This window comes from Pelmatolapia mariae, linkage group LG10_11, assembly GCF_036321145.2.
Source record: "Pelmatolapia mariae isolate MD_Pm_ZW linkage group LG10_11, Pm_UMD_F_2, whole genome shotgun sequence".
Lineage (NCBI taxonomy): Eukaryota > Metazoa > Chordata > Actinopteri > Cichliformes > Cichlidae > Pelmatolapia > Pelmatolapia mariae.
This window is the reverse complement of record NC_086236.1, coordinates 53605841-53625173: the sequence shown is the minus strand read 5'-3', so window position 1 is coordinate 53625173 and position 19333 is coordinate 53605841. Positions and strand designations below refer to the sequence as shown.

Below are 19333 nucleotides of genomic sequence, written 5' to 3'. Positions count from 1 at the left end.
ACTGAAGGTCTTTATCATTCAAACAATAAATTCAGTCTGGGGACAAATGAAGATTTAATATTCAAAAATAGGCTTACAGTACTGATACATCTGTTTAGTGGTGGGCTCGCATTGCTATATGCTCAGTTAACATTTCTGGCATAAATCAAACACAGCGCATCCTTTCAAGCATCAAAACAAAGAGAAAACATCACACTAGTTAATAAAAAAAGGCTAAAAGCTAATTGTAGAAAAAAAGCCATTCCTCCTTTTACTTTTTGATACTTTATTATATTACTTTTGTTCAATCACACTTTTTTACTTGTATTTAATTTTCATAATGTTTAAAAATATGATAAAATTGGGAATGTAGATAATACTGACAAGAGCTATAGCTTCAAGAGAAAGAGAAAATATATTCAAGACAATCAACATGAGAACCTGGATAGTACGCTTGTACACGTGGACAGTGTAGCAGCATTCATTTTTCTCACCTTCAGCGTCTTCCCCTGACGAAACCACAGAAAAATAAGAACAGAAAATAAGATATCATTTGAAATTTAATATCAAAACCACCTACAAAAATAAATCTGCCCTGTTTCTTTAAATGACTGTGAGACCATTGAGGCATTTGTGCACAGAAAGTTAGCGGTGGAGAACCAAAAACCAAAAAGCCTTTGGCCTTTAATCAGAATGGCTTAGACTGATTTAATTTAATTAGAAATGTAATCTTGAAGACGTGTGGACGTACAATTCCAAAGATTTTGCATTAAAGACAAAAAAAAGTAAAGAAAAAGAAAACATGCATGCGTACATTTCTTATATTGTGTTTTTACTTAACTGTAAAAACACAATATAAAAAACATTTTTTCTCATCTGCAAGATAATCTGGAAAGCCTGTTCCACATGCTGTGATAAATAAAAACAATCATTATATTGTTATCATACATGATGTGTTAAATATCCCAAATCTTTGTTCTTTGGGCTGAAGGAAGAACAACACAGTGTATAAATGCTCAATCAACAATCTCTTTATTCCATACAATTCTTATTATTCCATACAACACTTTGAGCATAAACGTCCTGACAGGAGATGTGGACAGGAGGGTGTCCACCAGATCTCGAAGTCTCTGACCGTTTCTCACATTCTTATAGCTTCAGCCCCCCTCCAAAGTCATAAAACCTAAACATCCACATTCTTTCTCTCTCAGTGAGTCTAAGGTATGACCTTGGCTTCCTATGCAGTATGTTCTGTTCTTTCTAATCAGACAAATAAGGCCATGATTCTCTGAAAACAGTATTTCTTATAAATCAGCAGTATAATACATCATAAAACAGTGTAATGATTTCACAATCTTTAATCCAAGGCATAATGTAGCCTATAGCCGTATAATAATTCAACAATTCTTTGATTAGAAGTATAGGGTGGCATAAGATAGTATAATAATCTCACAGATAACAGGCTCAGAAACCAACTGCATCTGATCTAAAGTACTTTTCTACTTACGTTTCTTCTTGATTTTGAAGCTCTGCAATACGGTTCCTTAAACAGAAAAAAATACATATATTAAAGAGCGTACTGTAGAACTGATGAGAGGGAAAATGTCTCCTCCTTGTTAACAGAAAGCTCGATTCTCTATAAAATGGCTAACTTGTATTTTTTTGCCATTAAAATGCAGGGGATGCCAAAGAGCAGAGCTGTACCAATCCCCACTACAACAGGAATGATGATGTGATTATAGTTCTCAATACCTGGAAATAGACAGAATTTATGACATCATTAAGAATGCATACAGTCATTGAAAGATACTTTTAATAGTGATGTTAACATTTTCTTAATCATGCAAAGTTAAGGTGAACCAACATATTGGAAGAGAACAACTGAAGGGATCTCACGTTTTACACTGAGTGTGAATTTTGAGGAGGATGTTTTCCTCCCATTAAAATCAGCTGTGCATGTCAGCTCTCTGTTGTCATCCTTCTCCTCAGGAATAAATGTCAGGATGGACTGTGTCTCCCAGTTGCCAGAATGAATTAGTCTATGGTACACAATTATCTTTTCTGTCATCCAGTTCCATGTAAGTGTAGGTACATGGGTTGGACAGGTGTGCATGACTGAACAGATGACAGTGTAGGGCTCTCCTTGAGTGGCTGCCATTGGTTGAATCAATGTAGGCTCTGCAGGGTCAGCTGAAGATGAAAAAGGCAGACATAAAGTAAGAGGCAAAGTGATTTAACAGAAAACTGGTATAGATGTTTGGAACTGGAAGGTGAAAAGTTGGTGACATACTGAGCATGTTCAACTCGACGCAGTCTTCAACAAAGGAGAACATGTCCTTTGTGGGTTCATTGCCTTCTGTTTTTACTAGTTCAACTCTGAAACAGAAAGGGCCATTGTCATGATCTCTAACCTGAGTTATTTCTAAGGTGCAGTTGTTCTGGCCCAGGTCTCCCAACATCTTTGTTCGGCCCTTAAAGTTGTCCTTAATCAGTGTAGCATCACTATGAAAGATGTTGTTTGCTTTAGTATCTGGTGTTTTGCCTTTATAGTACCACATTGCTCTGAGTCTGGACGTGGGCAGGTTTCCTCCAGTATGGGAAAATGAACACGGTACCACAACACAGGATGTAACCAGAGCGTCAATGCTTTTTACAACAGTGGCCTTCCATTCATCACTGGACGCAGAGCTACAGATGACTGAAAGAGAATTAAGCGAATGTCATTTATAAAGGTATAGAGCACCTATAAAACAATTGTAAATAAAAAGCTGGCTCATTACCTGCAAAAAGCATACAAGTTATCATAAACTTTGTTTCATTGTCCATGTTTCTTGAGGGTCTCGCTAAACACTGCAGGATTCTTCCATGAAAAAAATACTAATAAATAAATAAATGCATCAAAATCACTTCAATACATGGAAATTATAACATAGTTTTAGAAGTTAGACAGCTTTTAAAATATATTTATATGAAACACAGGTAAAATTATCATTCCCATATGTACTGCTATATATTCTGTTGGTATTTTGTCAGCGCCTCTGTCATTTATATTTTATATTTTTATATATTTTTTCTGTTTTACTATTTGTCTCTGAAAGCAGCAAATCTCTCACTTCCCAGGTTCCCTGTATTTCTACTTTTAATGTCTTTGGATTCATACTGCAAGGAAGTATCAGGAGTTTTTAAAGTCCACAATCACTATTTCAGGCTTCATTACAGTGACTTACAAAAATTTTATAGCAACGCTTATGCCATAAGTACTGTAAATACTTTGACAGTGAATTTCTTAGTAAATTACATAGGCTACAATACTGTGCAAAAGTGTTGCGCCACCTTTCATTTCATTATGTGTTGCTGGGAAAATGGGAAATAAATAGTGGTTTATTGAAATATGTAAACAAAAATGAAAATATAATACACAAGGCAAAATCAGAGTTGTACAATTGTAACAAATTTAAAGTTGATATTTGGTATGACCATCTTTATTCTCCAACACAGTCTGAACTCTCTTAGGCAAACTTTCTTGAAATTTCTTTTAGCAGTACTCAGCAATAGTTCTCCAGGCTTTCTGAGTGACATTTAAAAGCTCTTAATTTGATGTTGGGTGATATTTGTTCCATTTTCTGTCAATGCACAAGCAGGCAATGCCCACACAAAAATTTAGAAAGACATTCAGAAAGTTTGGCAAACTACTGCTCAAATATATATATATATTTATTTATTTATTTATTTATACATATACGTATTAATAGTGGAGCAGCATATCGGAGAAGAACGCTCAGTAATGCTCAGTGGCTAGTGGATCTAAGAGTTCACCACAGCAACCTCTCTGAACAGGATCCAGTAATCATCACAGTGGCATCCAGTATGAAGACAGCACCAGGCCCTGACATGATTCATGATACTACACGGAAGCTCCTGTCAAGCATCATGTGCTATATTAACATAATAATAAAAGAATATCAGTAGATTGGAATACAAACTCTTTTTAAAAAATTCTGATTATACTCAGCTGAAGCAAAAGAAGGAAAAAAAATGTTTTCTGCTGCCTGCATTGCAGAGGGTGACTTTGGGTCTAAACAGTATAACACAACACAATATTTTCTATTATGAGTTCCAGTAGGTTATCTTTGTGTACAGGATGTGATCAGCTGATCTGCTACTCTTTGTGGATAGATGTCAGCACATGTTTCATGTGTTGTCCTTGCTCATTTCCATCCTCTACACTGACAATACACTATTTATGCTGTTGTTTTTCTAGACACTATAAAGTTGGTATGAAGGTGGAATTCCGTCAATGAATCTAATCATCATCAGCTATAAATCGAGCCCGTTCTCACTCCCGAGGCGTAACATCCCGACGTTTTGTCACGTCCTGCGGCGTTCCTGAGAAACGCGAAAGGTGACCTTCCACGTTGTTATGGTACGCGGCGGTTTCCAGCCCTGTACTGCAGCCCTAAACTTAACCTTATCACTAAGCCTAACCATAACCTTATGCCTAACCTTAACCATAACCTTATGCCTAACCATAACCTTATTCCTAACCTTAACCATAACCGTATCCCTACGCCTAAACCTAACCTTATCCCTAAACCTAACCATAACCTTATGCCTAAACCTAACCATAACCGTATACCTAAGCCTAAACCTAACCTTATCGCTAAACCTAACCATAACCTTATTCCTAACCTTAACCAGCACTTTAATGAGGTGAAATAGTGTTTTCTAAAGCGATTTTAAGGGAAAAAGCGAAGATGTGTAGATTGAGTCCAAACGGTTCTCATGTGTCCGCAGTTTTCCGATGTCGTGACGTAGGAACGCCTTGGGTGCCCGAAAACGTAATATGTTGACGATTTGTCACCTAGCGTAAAATGTTACGATTTGGGAGTGAGAACGGGTTGATAAATCATATTAATCTCTGCTACACTTGATGTAACCATCCCTGACCATGAGGCCATAGCTTTGTTGAGCTGACAGAAATGTTGCATTTGAAATTACCAGCAAATTAAAAAATATCACTCCCTTTATGCTTGCTGGTCTTCTAGCTAGATGCTGAAGCACCGCAAACGCAATTCATCGACACCTGTTGTGCCACAAAAAAAAGAAAAAGGAAAAAAACACAACCCACTTTAACCCCTGACTATGGTTGTGTTTTTTGATCTCTTTTTATGCGACATCCCCTGGTGATTAATAAACGAACAGGACTGCCTTTCATGTGTTTCTGTTTAGGCTTAAATCGGTTTGATGTTTGAAGGCTCGCAGTGACGAAATAGTAGCTACCATAATATGCCTTAACCCAATAGTAACAAGCCTGTTTTGAGCCTGTTTTTTCAGGGGAAAAAACCGCTCAAATACAGATACTTGAAAATTCGATTTTTCAATTCAATTCAATTTTATTTATATAGCGCCAAATCACAACAACAGTCGGCTCAGGGCGATTTAAGTACAGTAACAACGTATATTTAGCCTATATGTCGTTATTTTCCACCTCAGAGCCCCGACAGCATGTTTGTTAATTTGACACATGTTGCTGCATCTATTTTTAGGTTCGTTTTATTTTTTTCTCAGCTTTTATCTCCACCATTTCGCTACTTCTTCCACACTAATGAAAAGAAATGGGCTCCTGTCAATGCTTGTATGCTTGCGCAGCGGCAAAATGCGTCTCTCCATCGGGAACATGCCAGTTCAGCCCTGCCTGGGGCATTTCGAAATCGAAAGTGTCGCCTTTCTGCTCAACTCTCACTTTAAAAAACTCAAACACAAAGCTACCGTCCCACAGTTCATACTCTTATCTATTCTATTGTCATTACAGTACTGTTTTACCTGCTTCTCCTCAGTTGTTTGTCTCTGCAAATCTCACTGACATCATCTCTGACTCTTTTAGGATGATTTTCAAATCTTTCCAGCTGGAACCACCCACTTCACTGGAATCCCAGAAAGAAGCACAGCCGTCTTACTAACATACAAAAACACGACCAGGATAAAATGGCGGATAAAAAAATCCCTCACTGAAAATGGGCCAGGGCCGTTTCTAACTTTTTTGAGGCCCTATTTTATAACATTACACAGGGGAGTTCATAGATAATCTGTAGCTATGCATCAACCTGTTACACGTTAAGAAGATAAGCTGGATGTGTGAGTCTAAAATTCTAATAAATATTTTTTATGTTCATCCAGCTATTAAGGAAATTCAATGTCTGTCGGTCCTGCTATTTATATTTTAATGATTTAAGACCAGATGTTTTTTATATTAATGTACTTAAGTATTCTTCACATATCAGTTAGATGCTATACGATATAATGACAACAGAAGGTAAGCTGAATTGTTTATTAATGTTGAACACATGTTTACCATTAATAAACACTTAAATGTTATTTGCTATATGTAGCTGTGGCTATTCAACCTCATTATGCAACACGTTCAATCTGCATGATGCAAATAAAATGAATAAATCCTGCTTCTTCTTGTGTGGTTTATTGTCTCTTAAACCAACAGACAAAGCTGGTCGCACACAGAAGATATGGGAGAAGAAATATTTGAGGCTGTGTACTGAAAAGGGTTTTTTTTTCTCATCATCATAAGACATTTGGTCTGACAGACCCACCATGACCACCAAACAGGAACCAAAGCTAACTAGTGGGGGTTATTTCCACACTAAAATGGGCAACTAAACATTAGCCACAGATGTGCTCCCGAGCTAGAAGCTCCATTTTCAGTTCCACCTAAACACCACAAGTTCTTGAGAGACACTTGTTAAGCCTAACAGGGGATAAGTGCTCCTGTCCAAATTGACACAATATAATGCCAGATAGGGCAGCATGGTGGTGCAGTGGTAAGGACTGTTACCTCATAGCAAGAAGGTCCTGGGTTCAAGTCCAGGGCCAAATGCAGGGTCTTTCTGTGTGGTATATTCTCCCTGTGTGTGTATGGGTTCTACTTCAGCTTACTCCTACACTCCAAAAACATGGGTTAGGTGAACTGATAATTCTAAATTGCCCATAGGTGGAAATGGTTGTCTGTCTATGGCAGGGGTGGGCAATCTCAGTCCACGAGGGCCATTGTCCCTGCAGGTTTTAGATGTGTCCTCGAACCAACACAGCTGATTTAAATGGCTAAATTAGCTCCTCAACATGTCCTGAAGTTCTCCAGAGGCCTGGTAACGAACTAATCATGTGATTCAGGTGTGTTGACCCAAGGTGAGATCTAAAACCTGCAGGGACACCGGCCCTCGTGGACTGAGATTGCCCACCCCTGGTCTATGTGGTAGCCCCGCAACCTCTCCAGGGTGTACCCTGCCTTGTCCCTTATGATAGACTCATGGATGGGTTTTTTTTAAGGTAATTTGCTTTTCTAATACTCATTAATTTAACTATTTGGCTTCATAATATGGACTGATTATTATTATGGAATTTGAGGTGTTGGTCAACAGAAAGTAAACATTTTTTTTTAAAACCTTATTGAACCTGCTTGTAAATCATTTCATAGCATAATAGGTTTCTAAGTCCTTTGGTCAATGTTGCTTTGGTGGTTGCTATAAACACACAGTCCACAGCAATCACAGTAGTAAACAGAAAAGTGAAATAACTCAAAATATGTTTTATATTTAAGATTCTTCAAAATAGGATGCTGTGGTAGCCATGCTGGCTCAGTGCACCTTTAATTTGGAATGAATCCCCAACAGTGTCACCAGGAAAACACCCCCACACCATCACAACTCCTCCTCCATGCTTCATGATGGGAATCATGCATTTGGAGATCATCTGTTCACAACAAAGACACAGTGGGTGAAACTAAAGATCTCAAATTTGGACTCATCAGACCAAAGCACGTATTTCCACTGGTCTAATGTCCGTTCCTTGTGTTTCTTGGCTCAAACAATCTCTTCTGCTTGTTGTTTTTCTTAGTAGTGGTTTCTTAGCAGCTGCTTGCAGCTTGGCCATAAAGACCTGATTTGCACAGTCTCCTCTGAACAGTCAATGCAGAGATGTGTTTGCTACTGGAAGTATGTGTGTCATTTATCTGGGCTCTAATTTGAGGTGCTGATCTGAGAAAAGCTTCTTCACTTCAACTGAAGAAGCTTCTCAGATGAAGGTGAAATGTCTTCAAGAAATTTAAAGAAGAAGAATTTAAAGAAGTCCAGACACTTTTCTTTCCAAGCTCCTTAGACCCAAGGACTTGTAACGCTTCAAAAAAGCAAAGGGCGGCTACTTTGAGGAATCTAAAATTAAATTAAAATATCTTGCTTGACATATTTGATGTCTTCAGTATGTATGTAAATATATGTATATATATAAAAAAATCCCCCTCTCTGAATTCCTTCAGATGCTTATTTTTCTTAAAGAGCCTTAACCAGTGACTCCTTCCGATGCGTCTTCGCTATAGCCTCAAGTAAGAAGACTCTCAGTCTCCTTCAAACTATTGGGACGCGTGCTTTTTCTTTTCATGCCCCATTTTTGTGGAACAACCTCCCTCAGGATTTTAGCCAGGCATGTTCTGTGGAGGTTTTTAAAGCAAAGTTAAAAACCCACTCAAAGCACTTTATAAATAAAGTTATTATTATTATTGTTGTTGTTGTTATTATTGTTATTATTATTATTATTATTACTTATAAACACATTCTAAAAACTGACAGTTATCTCCCTTTGTCTCCAGACAAAATCTTCTCATTGCAGTTATCTCCTGTGGAAACACTGTTTCTGGCAATAAACACCTTAAAGTATGGCAAGTCTGTTTTTGGGTCTTGCTTCAGATCTGCTATGAATAGCTCCTGCTATTGTATATTATATGGACAACTGTGTTAATGCTTTGATTTATCCAGAATATATTTAGTTAAAATATTGTTCTGGTTTCAGTGGGAAAAGTGTGCAGTTCTTTTAAATAAAACGTTCAAAGACCTGTGAAAAGTTCATTCATGAAGTGTGTCAATATTTCAGTATCACACTACAACCTGGGTTTGCCTCTTATTTAATTTTATTTAATTTTAATAACTGTACAGTATTCTATTTTTGGTAACTATTGTCCTTGATGTAAATATGTAAAAAAATAGTGTATGTTTCTGTTCTATGTCCTGTGTACTGTTTGTTTGTATATGTGTTTTTCTTGCTGCTGTTACAACCAAATGTCCCCTTGTGGGACAATTAAAGGATTATTTTATTCTTCTATTTTATAAGGATGTCATATTTCTGTATCATCTCTCTCCTGTTAGACCCTCTTACCCCAAAACATCATCCTGTTTAGTGTTCTCATATCTTATATTTATATCTTATATTTTATTATATTGCACAGTTTTCTCATCAATAAAAGAATATTTACTGCATCAGCTTGCCTTACATTTTATCTGAAAAATACAAGGTTCAAATCTTTTTAGCTTATTTTGGGATAGTGCCCTTAAATATAACTAAATCTTTCAGACAGTGGTCATTGTATATTAATATTTGTCTGTTAGACAGTCACACAGGAATAAATGATATGAAATAGATATATATAACATTAATTTAAACTGAAATGTAATACTTGAGATAACTGAATTTAATTCAACTACCGAGCATTTTCTTTTCAAACGTACAAGGTGTATACATTAAAATATCCATAATGTAAATCCTACTACATTCATACCATCAAAATGAAATGAGACTAATCTCTGAGCTATACTAGCTAAACTGAGCATCACTGATGGCTAAAGGGACTTAGCCCATGCTGTGGTCTTCTCCCACATACATCACATGCAGACAAAAGATAAAACAAAAAAAAAAGACATGAAATAAAGATTTTTCTGTATTTCTGTCGAACATACTGTCCACCACAGTTGTACCTGCTTATGTTGTGGTTGCTAGGCAACAGAAACTGCTTTACACTTCCGGTCTTTGCAGCACAGATGCAGCCCCTGAATTTGGACACAGCCACTGAATACTCTCACCCGTGAGAGTTCATGCCCTGGAAGGACTCTGCCCTTAACCAATCAGAGTGAGTCTTTTGGCCACCAAAGACCAACAAGAGCCCCTGGCCGGACAGATGATGGAGCAGTCATGGGCGGTGTTGGGTAAGTTACTTTAAATTAGTAACTTAGTTACATTACTAGTTACTTCTATCAAAGTAACTCAGTTACTTTAAGTAACTGATTTACTTTCAAAGTTACTAGTTACTAGGGAAAGTAACTTTGGTTTTACTCAGAATTCTCTTGTTAATGTGTTGCTTCCGTAACTGGATACCCAGCAAGATTGCCAGTCTTCTAGCTTGCTTACTTGCCACAAGTGCACTGTGCCACCTACCAACAGAAAGGAAAAAATAATGTGCATATTTCCACGAGAGAAATCCCACGCCTGGACCGTCGTTGACCGCCGCCATGATTCTAGCCTACGTCACAGCGTCACTTGCACTTTTTACATCCAACACGAAAACTGCAGTCATGGTGCTTTCGATTGTACTCAGAACTCGGAAATTCTGCCTTCCGAGTAGGAAGATGTAGGTAACACCAGACTGCAGATGAGCTGCATACAGAGCTGGACTGGGACAAAAAATCGGCCCGGGCATTTTGACTAGAGACCGGCCCACCATTATGGAAAAACCATAAAGCCTTTGAATGAAAACAAACGCTGTTGTGACAGTGATGTACACTGTTTTGATGGTATATATGTATCAATCTATCAATCATTTGTTGTAAGATTCAAATAATTATTTATTAAAAGCTAGATATTTTAAATGAGAATAAGAAAGAAAAGTATTTCTTTGTGCCCCGTTTCCCTGTTAATGCCCTACCTGGCCCCCCTGGCAAAACTTTGCTAGACCCGCCCCTGCACAGTTACCAGCTGTCAGCTACATAGAAAAGGATCCTGGTGTTATTTGTCTCCCAGAAACAGTTTATAACTTCCCTTCAACTCATTCATGTCACCTAAAAGGTAAACCTGTTTCTCCATCACCTGTTCAGCTCTGATGAGTAAGGACATCTCCTGGTTTCATCTTCATGTTTCCCTCTCACCAGATATACAAACCGATATCATGACCAGCAGCTTTTACAGCTGTGGCTCCAGCAAACATCAGCTGATACTAGAAATTAATATTAAATAAATTCTAACAACAGCTGATCAAGCTTAAAGGTGCTGCTGTTGTTTAACGCGACCTCCGCTGGGTTCCTCTTTCTGGATCAAAGTGGGCGATAAACAAACAAGAGAGAAAAGCCGATCAGCTGATCATTGATCAGTTTCATGATTGAAGGAGAGGGAGGGGAGAGAATGAGAGAAGAAGAGGCAGCTGTGCAGCAAAGACACGAAATAAATCCAGCTTTATGTCTTTTTCATTGTAGCTGAAGTACGGGACAAACTGTGTTGCTTTTCACCTCAATACGAAACGCGTAATATTTTCTCTGAACACGAGACGATTCCATTTTTTACGGGACGGTTGGAAACTCTAATAACTAACCTTATAAATAAAATAAAGTTCAACATCAGTAACATCATAGCACCCACCTAGCTGTATAGAAACTCTGTCAAGATAGCTAGTACCCAGTAAGAAAAAGTCAGCATAACGAAAATAAACTACACCTAAACTTGGTTTATATCTGACCCAGATAGACTGCAGGTCATAACTTCTTACCTGAAGTTCAGTTCACCTGACACTCAGACCGGCCCTGCCTCGGGTCTCTGCTCCTCCTGCCTCCCCTTTCCCTCATCCACCTGCTGGCCTCCACCACTTGCTAATGTTACTGAATCTGTCGAAGCTCCGCCATAGCCACCACAAGAAGTAATGAATAACCACCCTATCTAAATCCCAGTAACGATTAACGCGTTCCTGATTTTGGCATATTAACTAGTTACCGTGCTCGTTACCACAATAATAATGTAGTTACTGTAACGCGTTACTTAATAACGCGTTAGTTCCTACACTGGTCATGGGACAGTGAAAGGGGACATGGCAACAGCTCTGCAAAGCAGCACAGGAATGGACACTGGTTTGAGCGAGGACTCAAGGAAAAGGGAAAGACCATCTCTGAATCAAGGAGGGGGGCTAAGGGTACATCTTTCACCATCTTAGGATGGGCATACACTTGGCCCATTTTGAGACAATTTTTAAGTCATGCGACCATTGATCGATGATCAATGGTCAGGGGGTTATGACAATTTGCGTATTGATGATCATGAAACTGACCTTAGCCGATTGTTTATCAGTGGTGCTACTGTCAGTCATTATATTGTTTTTAAGGGTTGGGGAATCTCCCTACAGCCAGCTGAAACTAAAGAAGTCACTTGGATGAGTGACAACATTTTTCTCCCACTGAAAACGCTACATCCAAATGAACAGAATCAACATGTTGGGAAAGTAGATTACAGTTTTATAAAAATGTGTTATAACATACATTTATAAAACATGCTATAAAATATAAACAGTGTTTATAAAATATGAATTTCTCACAAAAAGCTTCACAATGCTCAAATAATGGTGTAACTCAGAATATACAGCAGGTGTTATCATAAGCCATGTGGGTGTGTACACAGGTAGCACCAATTAACCAAAAATTAAGTAATCACTACACGTAATTTTTCCCTTCATAATAACCATTAATGAAAGGAAGTATTAATGTGTGTGAATGCTAGACACAAAGCACTTAAGCAAAGAAGAAAATGCTTGTGTGAATGGGTGTATAAAGTGCCTATATTGTCCATTTACCATTTACAAACAATAAAATATGAGTGAGATGGGTAACAAACAATTCATTCAAACATTTTATGTATATTCATATATTGTGTCTTTAAATATCTTTAATAAATCATAAATTAAGCTTTGTGACCTTTGTGGCGTTATCTTAAATCACAGTTAAGAGCTACACACATGTGTATAACAGAGCAGGTATCTTGTTATTTGATCTCTTCCTCAATTTAACAGTAACATGCAACACACACTGTATTCACAATCTATTTAAATGATAAGTTAACTTATTCACTGTTGAATATTATGCAGTTGTAAGTTAAAGTTAAAATTTTACTGAATACTGAAGGTCTTTGCCATTCAAGCAATAAGCAGCAATAAATTCAGTCTCAGCACAAATGAAGATTTAATGTTCAAAAACAGGTTTACAGTATTGATAAATCGATTTAGAAAACAGGAAGTGGTGGGCTCACATTGCTACGTGCGCAGTTAACATTTCTGGGAAACATAATAGTGCAACCTTTAAAGTATGAAAACAAAGAGAAAGCATCATATTAGTTGATTAAAAAAATGCTAGAAGCTAAAAAAAAAAAAAAGCCATCCCCCTCTTTATATTTTGATACTTTTTCATATTCAATTTTTGTGTTTTACAAGTGAATGGAGAAAAAGAATGTAACCATTTGACTTTGGCCCCCTTGATTTCATTTCATTGCCTGAAAAATAAGAAAATACAGGTTTGAAGTATATATGATTTTCAATTCAAGCAAAGAAACAAAGGACAGAAACAGAAAGTAACAGGAATAGGCGAGAAAACACAATTGGCTGGAAAACTTCAAAATTGGAAGTAAAGCAAAACATTAGACACAAGGAACTTTCAAAAAGTGAAAAACTACTAAGAAGAAAAACAAGATGCATAATGTGTATCTTAATCTACATTAATTTCTAAGAGGAAATAAGTGGGAAGTGAAATAGCCACTGCAAGAAGGACTCCTGAAAACCTAACACAACTTGTTCAATCTGACTTTTTTACTTGTATTTAATTTTTATAATGTTTAAAAATATGTAGAGTATGATAAAATTGTGAATGTAGATAATGCTGACAAGAGCTACAATTGGAAATTCAAGAGAAGCAATAACGTAACGTGGATATTTAAGCAGCATTCATTTTTCATCTCAACTTCAGCGTCTTCCCCTGATGAAACCACAGAAAAACAAGAACAGAAAATAAGATATAATTTTAAATGTAATATCTAAACCACCAACAAAAATTCAAATCCAAAGATTTTGGATTAAAAATAAACAAATAAACAAACAAAAAACAAAACAAACAAAATACAAGCAGATTTAATGCACCAAACTGTAGATTTAAAAAGAAAGATTTTTTTTCTTATCTGCAAGATAATCTGGAAAGCCTGTTCCACATGCTGTGACAAATAAAAACAATCATTATATTGTTATCATATATGATGACAGGCTCAGAAACCAACTGCATCTGATCCAAAATATTTTTCTACTTACGTTCCTTCTTGATTTTGAAGCTCTGCAATGTGGTTCCTTAAACAGAAAAAAATACATATATCAAGGAGTGCACTGTAGAACTGATGATGTCAGGATCCTGGGTCTTCTGACCCAGCGTTTTTAATTCTTTGTGATTTTTGTGTTTTGTCGAGTACTCGTGTGATTTATTCTATGGTTTCTAGTTTTGATCCCTTGCCCCTGATGTTTCTCTGTGCCCCCTCTGTTCTGTATAAAGTCTGTGTTTCTTGGTCTGTGTCTTCGCATGTTTTGAGTTTCTTGTTTTCTGTCACTCTGTATTGTGAATTAAGTTCTCATGGTTGGTCTTTTGTTACTCCCTCGAGTCTAGTTTCTTGTGTTCCATGCCTAGTATTTCCCTCTGTGTATTTTGGTTCTTAGAGTCCTCTGCTTTATGGTTTATGTCTCTGTGTTTCTTAGTTGCTGTCTCCACTGTGTCAAGTTTGCGTCTCTGCGTTATACTTCCTGTTTTACTTTGAAGGTCCGTGTCTTATGTGAATGTGTTCTGCTTTGCTTCCTTGTCTCGTCAGTTCTGATTTCTCCCGGCTGTGCCCTCCTTCTGTGTCTCATTCCCCTCGTTACTTCCCAGTGTATTTAAACCCTGTGCTTCTCTGAGTCAGTGTTGCGTCGTCCCTCTTGCAGTGTGGCTCTCTCTGTGTGCCTCGCTGTAAAGTGTAGTTAATATTTTCCCCAGTGTAGTTTCGTTTTGTATTCTTTTCCCTTGCCAGCCAATAAATCTGTGACTTTGAGTTAATCCTTTCAGTCTGAGCGCCTGCATTTTGGGTCCAACTCCTGCCTGCCACACAGCGCTTCCTGACAGATGAGAATAAAAATGTCCCCTTCTTGTTAACAGAAAGCTTAATTCTCTATAAAATGACTCACTTGTATTTTTTTGCCATGAAAATGCAGAAGATGCCAAAGAGCAGAGCTGTACCAATCCCCACTACAGCAGGAATGATGATGTGATTATAGTTCTCAATACCTGGAAATAGACAGAGTTGGTATTTGTTTGGGGTTTTTTTTCTTGCTGTTGCTTCTTTAGAATACAGACAACATTCATCTAAACATACTTTTAATAGTGATATTAACATTTTCTTAATCATGCAAAGTTAAGAGTTAAAAAATATATTGGAAGTAAACTACTGAAAGGATTTCACGTTTTACATGGAGTGTGAAAGTGTCGTGTTAGTGTCCTTCTTTTTTGCTGCAACAGTAGAAATGAGACTAAACCTAGTTTTATTTTTAAAGCAGAGTTTAACTTCAATTCAACATTACAAAATTCAACAACTACTTAAAAATATCTCACATTTTACATGGAGTGTGAAAGTTTCAGGTGATTTCAGCCCTCCATTAAATTCAGCAGTGCAGGTTATCTCGCTGTTGTCATCCTTCTCCTCAGGAATAAAAGTCAGGATGGACTGTGTTTCCCAGTTTCCTTGTTTAATATCTTTATGATGCACAATGATGTTTGTACTATCCAGATTCCATGTGAGTTTAGGAACATGAGTGGGGCAGGTGTGCATGACTGAACAGGTGACAGTGTAGGGCTCTCCTTGAGTGGCTGTCTTTGGTTGGATCACTGTAGGCTTTGGAGGCTCAGCTGAAAATCAAAAAGGCAGACATAAAGTAAGAGGCAAAGTGATTTAATAGAAAACTGGTATAAATGTTTGAAGTTATGGAAAGTTGGTGACATACGGAGCATGTTCAACTCAACGCAGTCTTCAACAAAGGAGAACTTGTCCTTGGTGGGGTCATTGTTTTCTGTTCGCACTAGTTCAACCCGGAAACAGAAAGGACCATTGTCATGATATTTAACATCGGTTATTTCTAAGGTGCAGTTGTTCTGGCCCAGATGTCCCACCATCTTTGTTCGGTCCCTAAAGTTGTCCTTAATCAGTGTAGGATCCTCATGATAGATGTTTCTTTTTGTGCCATCTTTTTCATGCCAGATTCCTCTGAGTCTGGACGTGGGCAGGTTTCCTCCAGTATGGGAGAATGAACATGGTACCACAACACAGGATGTAACCAGAGCATCAATGCTTTTTACAATATTGGCCTTCCATTCATCACTGGACACGGAGCTACAGATGGCTGAAAGATAATTTTGAAAATAACAAGGAAATTATTTAATTATACACATTAAGCATAAAGAGACTGGAAATAAATAGCTGACCAGTGATGTTACCTGCAAAAAGGAGACAGAATTCCATCATAATTTTCTGCTTGGCCATTCTTCTATGATGTTGGGATCTTTGATTGATACTAAAGAAATCAAAACATTACATTTTACTATGATAACCAAAGCAAACCACAGCTGTCGAAGTAGACTTTATTCAAACAGCATTAATGCCAATAGACATTTATTTAGAATTATTCATATCAATTTCTATCTGATAAATACGAGTCATCATAGTAAAAAGTGATTTTCCCTGTGTGTAATGTCAATAAAGTGCTAAATATATTTTACAAATAAATAATGGCATTATTTCAGTAAAAGTATCACACATGCTTATATGTATATGTGTCATTTATACACAGTGATGGGAATAACGGCATTACAAGTAACGGCGTTACTAACGGCGTTACTTTTTTCAGTAACGAGTAATCTAATTAATTACTATTCCTATCGTTACAACGCCGTTACAGTTACTAACAAGGAAACGTGGTCCGTTACTATTTTTCAACAAACAGACGGTTGAAGCTGTGTTCAGTTTACCGCATCTTATATCAGTTGCACGGAAGTAGCTGTAAGTAATCTGGGTGCTACAGCTTTAAGCAGCTGCGCGCTCCCGCAGACGGCAATCACGATCACTGTCTAGCACAACACCTGGAGCTAAGGGGCAAAACAATCGCATGAGTGCTGCTGTTTGACTGAGGAAGAATAAAGTAGTCGTGGTAAGTTAATCACATGACCACTTCAAGACAAAGCAACAAGGTGATATATACCAGTTTATAAATTGTGTTGATAGGCCACGTAAAACCAGAGTCATGATAAACAATATATACGCGACGTTTTTTCCTCAATAGTTTCGTCACATTAGCACTAGCAAGCACTCTCTGCTTATGAGCAAAAAAACAAAACAAAACAGGGGAAGTTTTAGGAGTGACGGCGAGAGAGAGAGAGAGAGAGAGCAGAAAAATAAAGAGAGCGAGTTTTGAGATGTGGGAGATTTGTGACGTTTAGCGTGTTTGGAGTGTGTAGTTAATGTGTTGTCTTGTGTAGTTAGTGTGTAGTGTTGTGGATAGTTTTGTGTTGTGTGTCAGAACAATGAGGCAACTGCTGTCTCCAGGTAGAAACAGGAGTGATACACCTGCTGCTGTCAGACCTGCAGGTATCAGGCTGTGATGTTCTCCTTTATAGTGGACAGAAAATATTTTTTTGGAGTGGCACAAATAATTTGTGTGGCATCTTATTGAAGAACAGCTGATTGTTCTGTAAATAGTTTGAAATGGTTATTTAAAAAAAGGGTAAAAGGTAAATGGATGCAAATAACTTTTTTTAACTGTGGAAATTATAACACAGTTTTAGAAGTTAGACAACTTTAAAATATATTTATAATAAACAGGCATAATTAATATTCTCATATGGACTATTATATTGCCATTTATATTTTGCCTGCACTATTTGACTCTGAAAGCAGCAAATCTCTGACTTGTCAGGTTCCCTGTATATCTACCTATCTATATTTTCTTACTCAGTTGTATATAGCATTTGTATTCTATTTTCTTCTATTGTATATATTATTCTATTTTATTCTATTGTATATAGTATTTTATTTTATTTTATTGCATTCCAGTGTTTTCTAATTTCTGCTACATAACTTTGCACTTTTGCTGTAACGAAACAAATTTCCCACCTGTGGGACTAATAAAGGTCATCTTATCTTATCATCTTATCTTACCTTTAATGTCTTTGCCATCATACTGCAAGAAAAGTATCAGGGGTTCCTAAAGTCCCCAATCAATATCTTAGGCTTCATTACAGTGACTTAAAAAAAAATAGAGAGAAGCTCATGCCAGAGCCAGTGAATTTCTTGGCAAATTACATAGGCTACAATACTGTGCAAAAGTGTTGGGCCACCATACATTTCATCTTACCGGAAAAATGGGAAATAAATAGTGGTTTATTGAAATATACAAACAAAGATGGAATTACAATAAGTAAGGCAAAAACAGAGTTTTATAATTGTAACAAAGTCGATATTTTGTATGACCATCTTTATTCTCCAACACAGTCTGAACTCTCTTAGGCAAACTTTCTTAAAATCTCTTTAAGTAGTTCTCAGCAATAGCTCTTCAGCATAACTTTTTTTTTTCTTTTGAGTACTCCAGTAGATTTTCATAACGTAGAGGCTGTGATCAGCTGACCTGCTGCTCTTTGTGGATGTATACACCTGAATTCAACCAGATGTAAACCAGTGTTTCTTTAGTTATCCTGCCTGATTTACATTTTCCACACCGACAGTATACTTTTTATACTAGACTGGCACAGACTGTTTTTTTTTTTTTTTTTTCTTTTTTTTACTTTAAATCCATCACAATGCAGCATACTAACCTGTTTATCCTGCATTTCCTGTAGATCATTTTCATGGAATCTTTAATTGACATAGTTAGTCTAGCTCAGTTTGTTTTGCAGCAGGTTTCACAATATGAAAAACATAATGTCACATGTATATATTTGATTTAAAAACATGACTTACATGTAAGCTTGAAATTTCCAGTTTCTCAGATTCCACCGAGCAGTCCTTAAGGAAACAGTCAAAACAAAGACATGAACGGGACCATTTAACAACCAAGACAACCTAAAATACCAATACTGATAAATTAAAATCACAAGCAAGCAGAACTAGTAAACATAACACAAACAACATAATAATGAATAAACAAGACTCAAAACTCTATTAACAACAAACACTGTGGAAACGACCCTGGGACCATAGCACACACACAGTTTGTGTGTTTGCCGATGTTTGTTGGGTTGATAGAAACGTTGCATTTTAAGTTACCTGCATCTTAAACATCCTTTAACTTTAACGTCCCTTTATGTTCGCTACTCTTTTTTAGCGCTAGCTCAAATTCAAATTTTATTTGTCACATACACAATCATACACAGTACGACATGCAGTGAAATGCGTATTGCTGTGCAATTTCCGAAAAGACACGAGAATGAAACTAAAATTA

At 37.0% G+C, this 19333-nt stretch overlaps 2 protein-coding genes across 2 annotated transcripts; both read right to left on the bottom strand.

Annotated features, from left to right (window-relative positions):
* Window positions 1-851: 851 nt before the first annotated feature.
* Window positions 852-2814, bottom strand: LOC134637747 (myelin-associated glycoprotein-like). The gene is made up of 6 exons (XM_063488265.1): window positions 2760-2814; window positions 2270-2677; window positions 1876-2169; window positions 1632-1731; window positions 1487-1522; window positions 852-888 (listed from the first exon to the last, which is right to left on the bottom strand). The coding sequence occupies exons 1-6, from the start codon at window positions 2803-2805 to the stop codon at window positions 852-854; spliced, it is 921 nt and encodes a 306-aa protein (XP_063344335.1). The 5' UTR covers window positions 2806-2814.
* Window positions 2815-14006: 11192 nt separating this feature from the next.
* On the bottom strand, window positions 14007-16383 carry LOC134637796 (myelin-associated glycoprotein-like). Its single transcript, XM_063488310.1, has 6 exons — window positions 16338-16383; window positions 15848-16243; window positions 15459-15752; window positions 15035-15134; window positions 14138-14173; window positions 14007-14043 (listed from the first exon to the last, which is right to left on the bottom strand). Exons 1-6 carry the CDS (start codon window positions 16381-16383, stop codon window positions 14007-14009), a joined length of 909 nt encoding a protein of 302 aa, XP_063344380.1.
* Between the last annotated feature and the right edge of the window lie 2950 nt (window positions 16384-19333).

Bases quoted from the DNA above. Each gene is read 5' to 3' on its own strand.
- LOC134637796 (XM_063488310.1), bottom strand. From the start codon at position 16,383: ATGGCCAAGCAGAAAATTATGATGGAATTCTGTCTCCTTTTTGCAG. The intron at 15,135-15,458 runs GTGAGATATTTT...GTCTATTTCCAG, and splicing joins TTTCACACTCCATGTAAAAT to GTATTGAGAACTATAATCAC. The intron at 14,044-14,137 runs GTAAGTAGAAAA...TATTTGTCACAG, and splicing joins CTTCAAAATCAAGAAGGAAC to CATGTGGAACAGGCTTTCCA.
- LOC134637747 (XM_063488265.1), bottom strand. From the start codon at position 2,805: ATGGACAATGAAACAAAGTTTATGATAACTTGTATGCTTTTTGCAG. The intron at 2,170-2,269 runs GTATGTCACCAA...TTTCATCTTCAG, and splicing joins CGTCGAGTTGAACATGCTCA to CTGACCCTGCAGAGCCTACA. The intron at 1,523-1,631 runs GTTAGCCATTTT...TTTCTGTTTAAG, and splicing joins TTAATGGCAAAAAAATACAA to GAACCGTATTGCAGAGCTTC.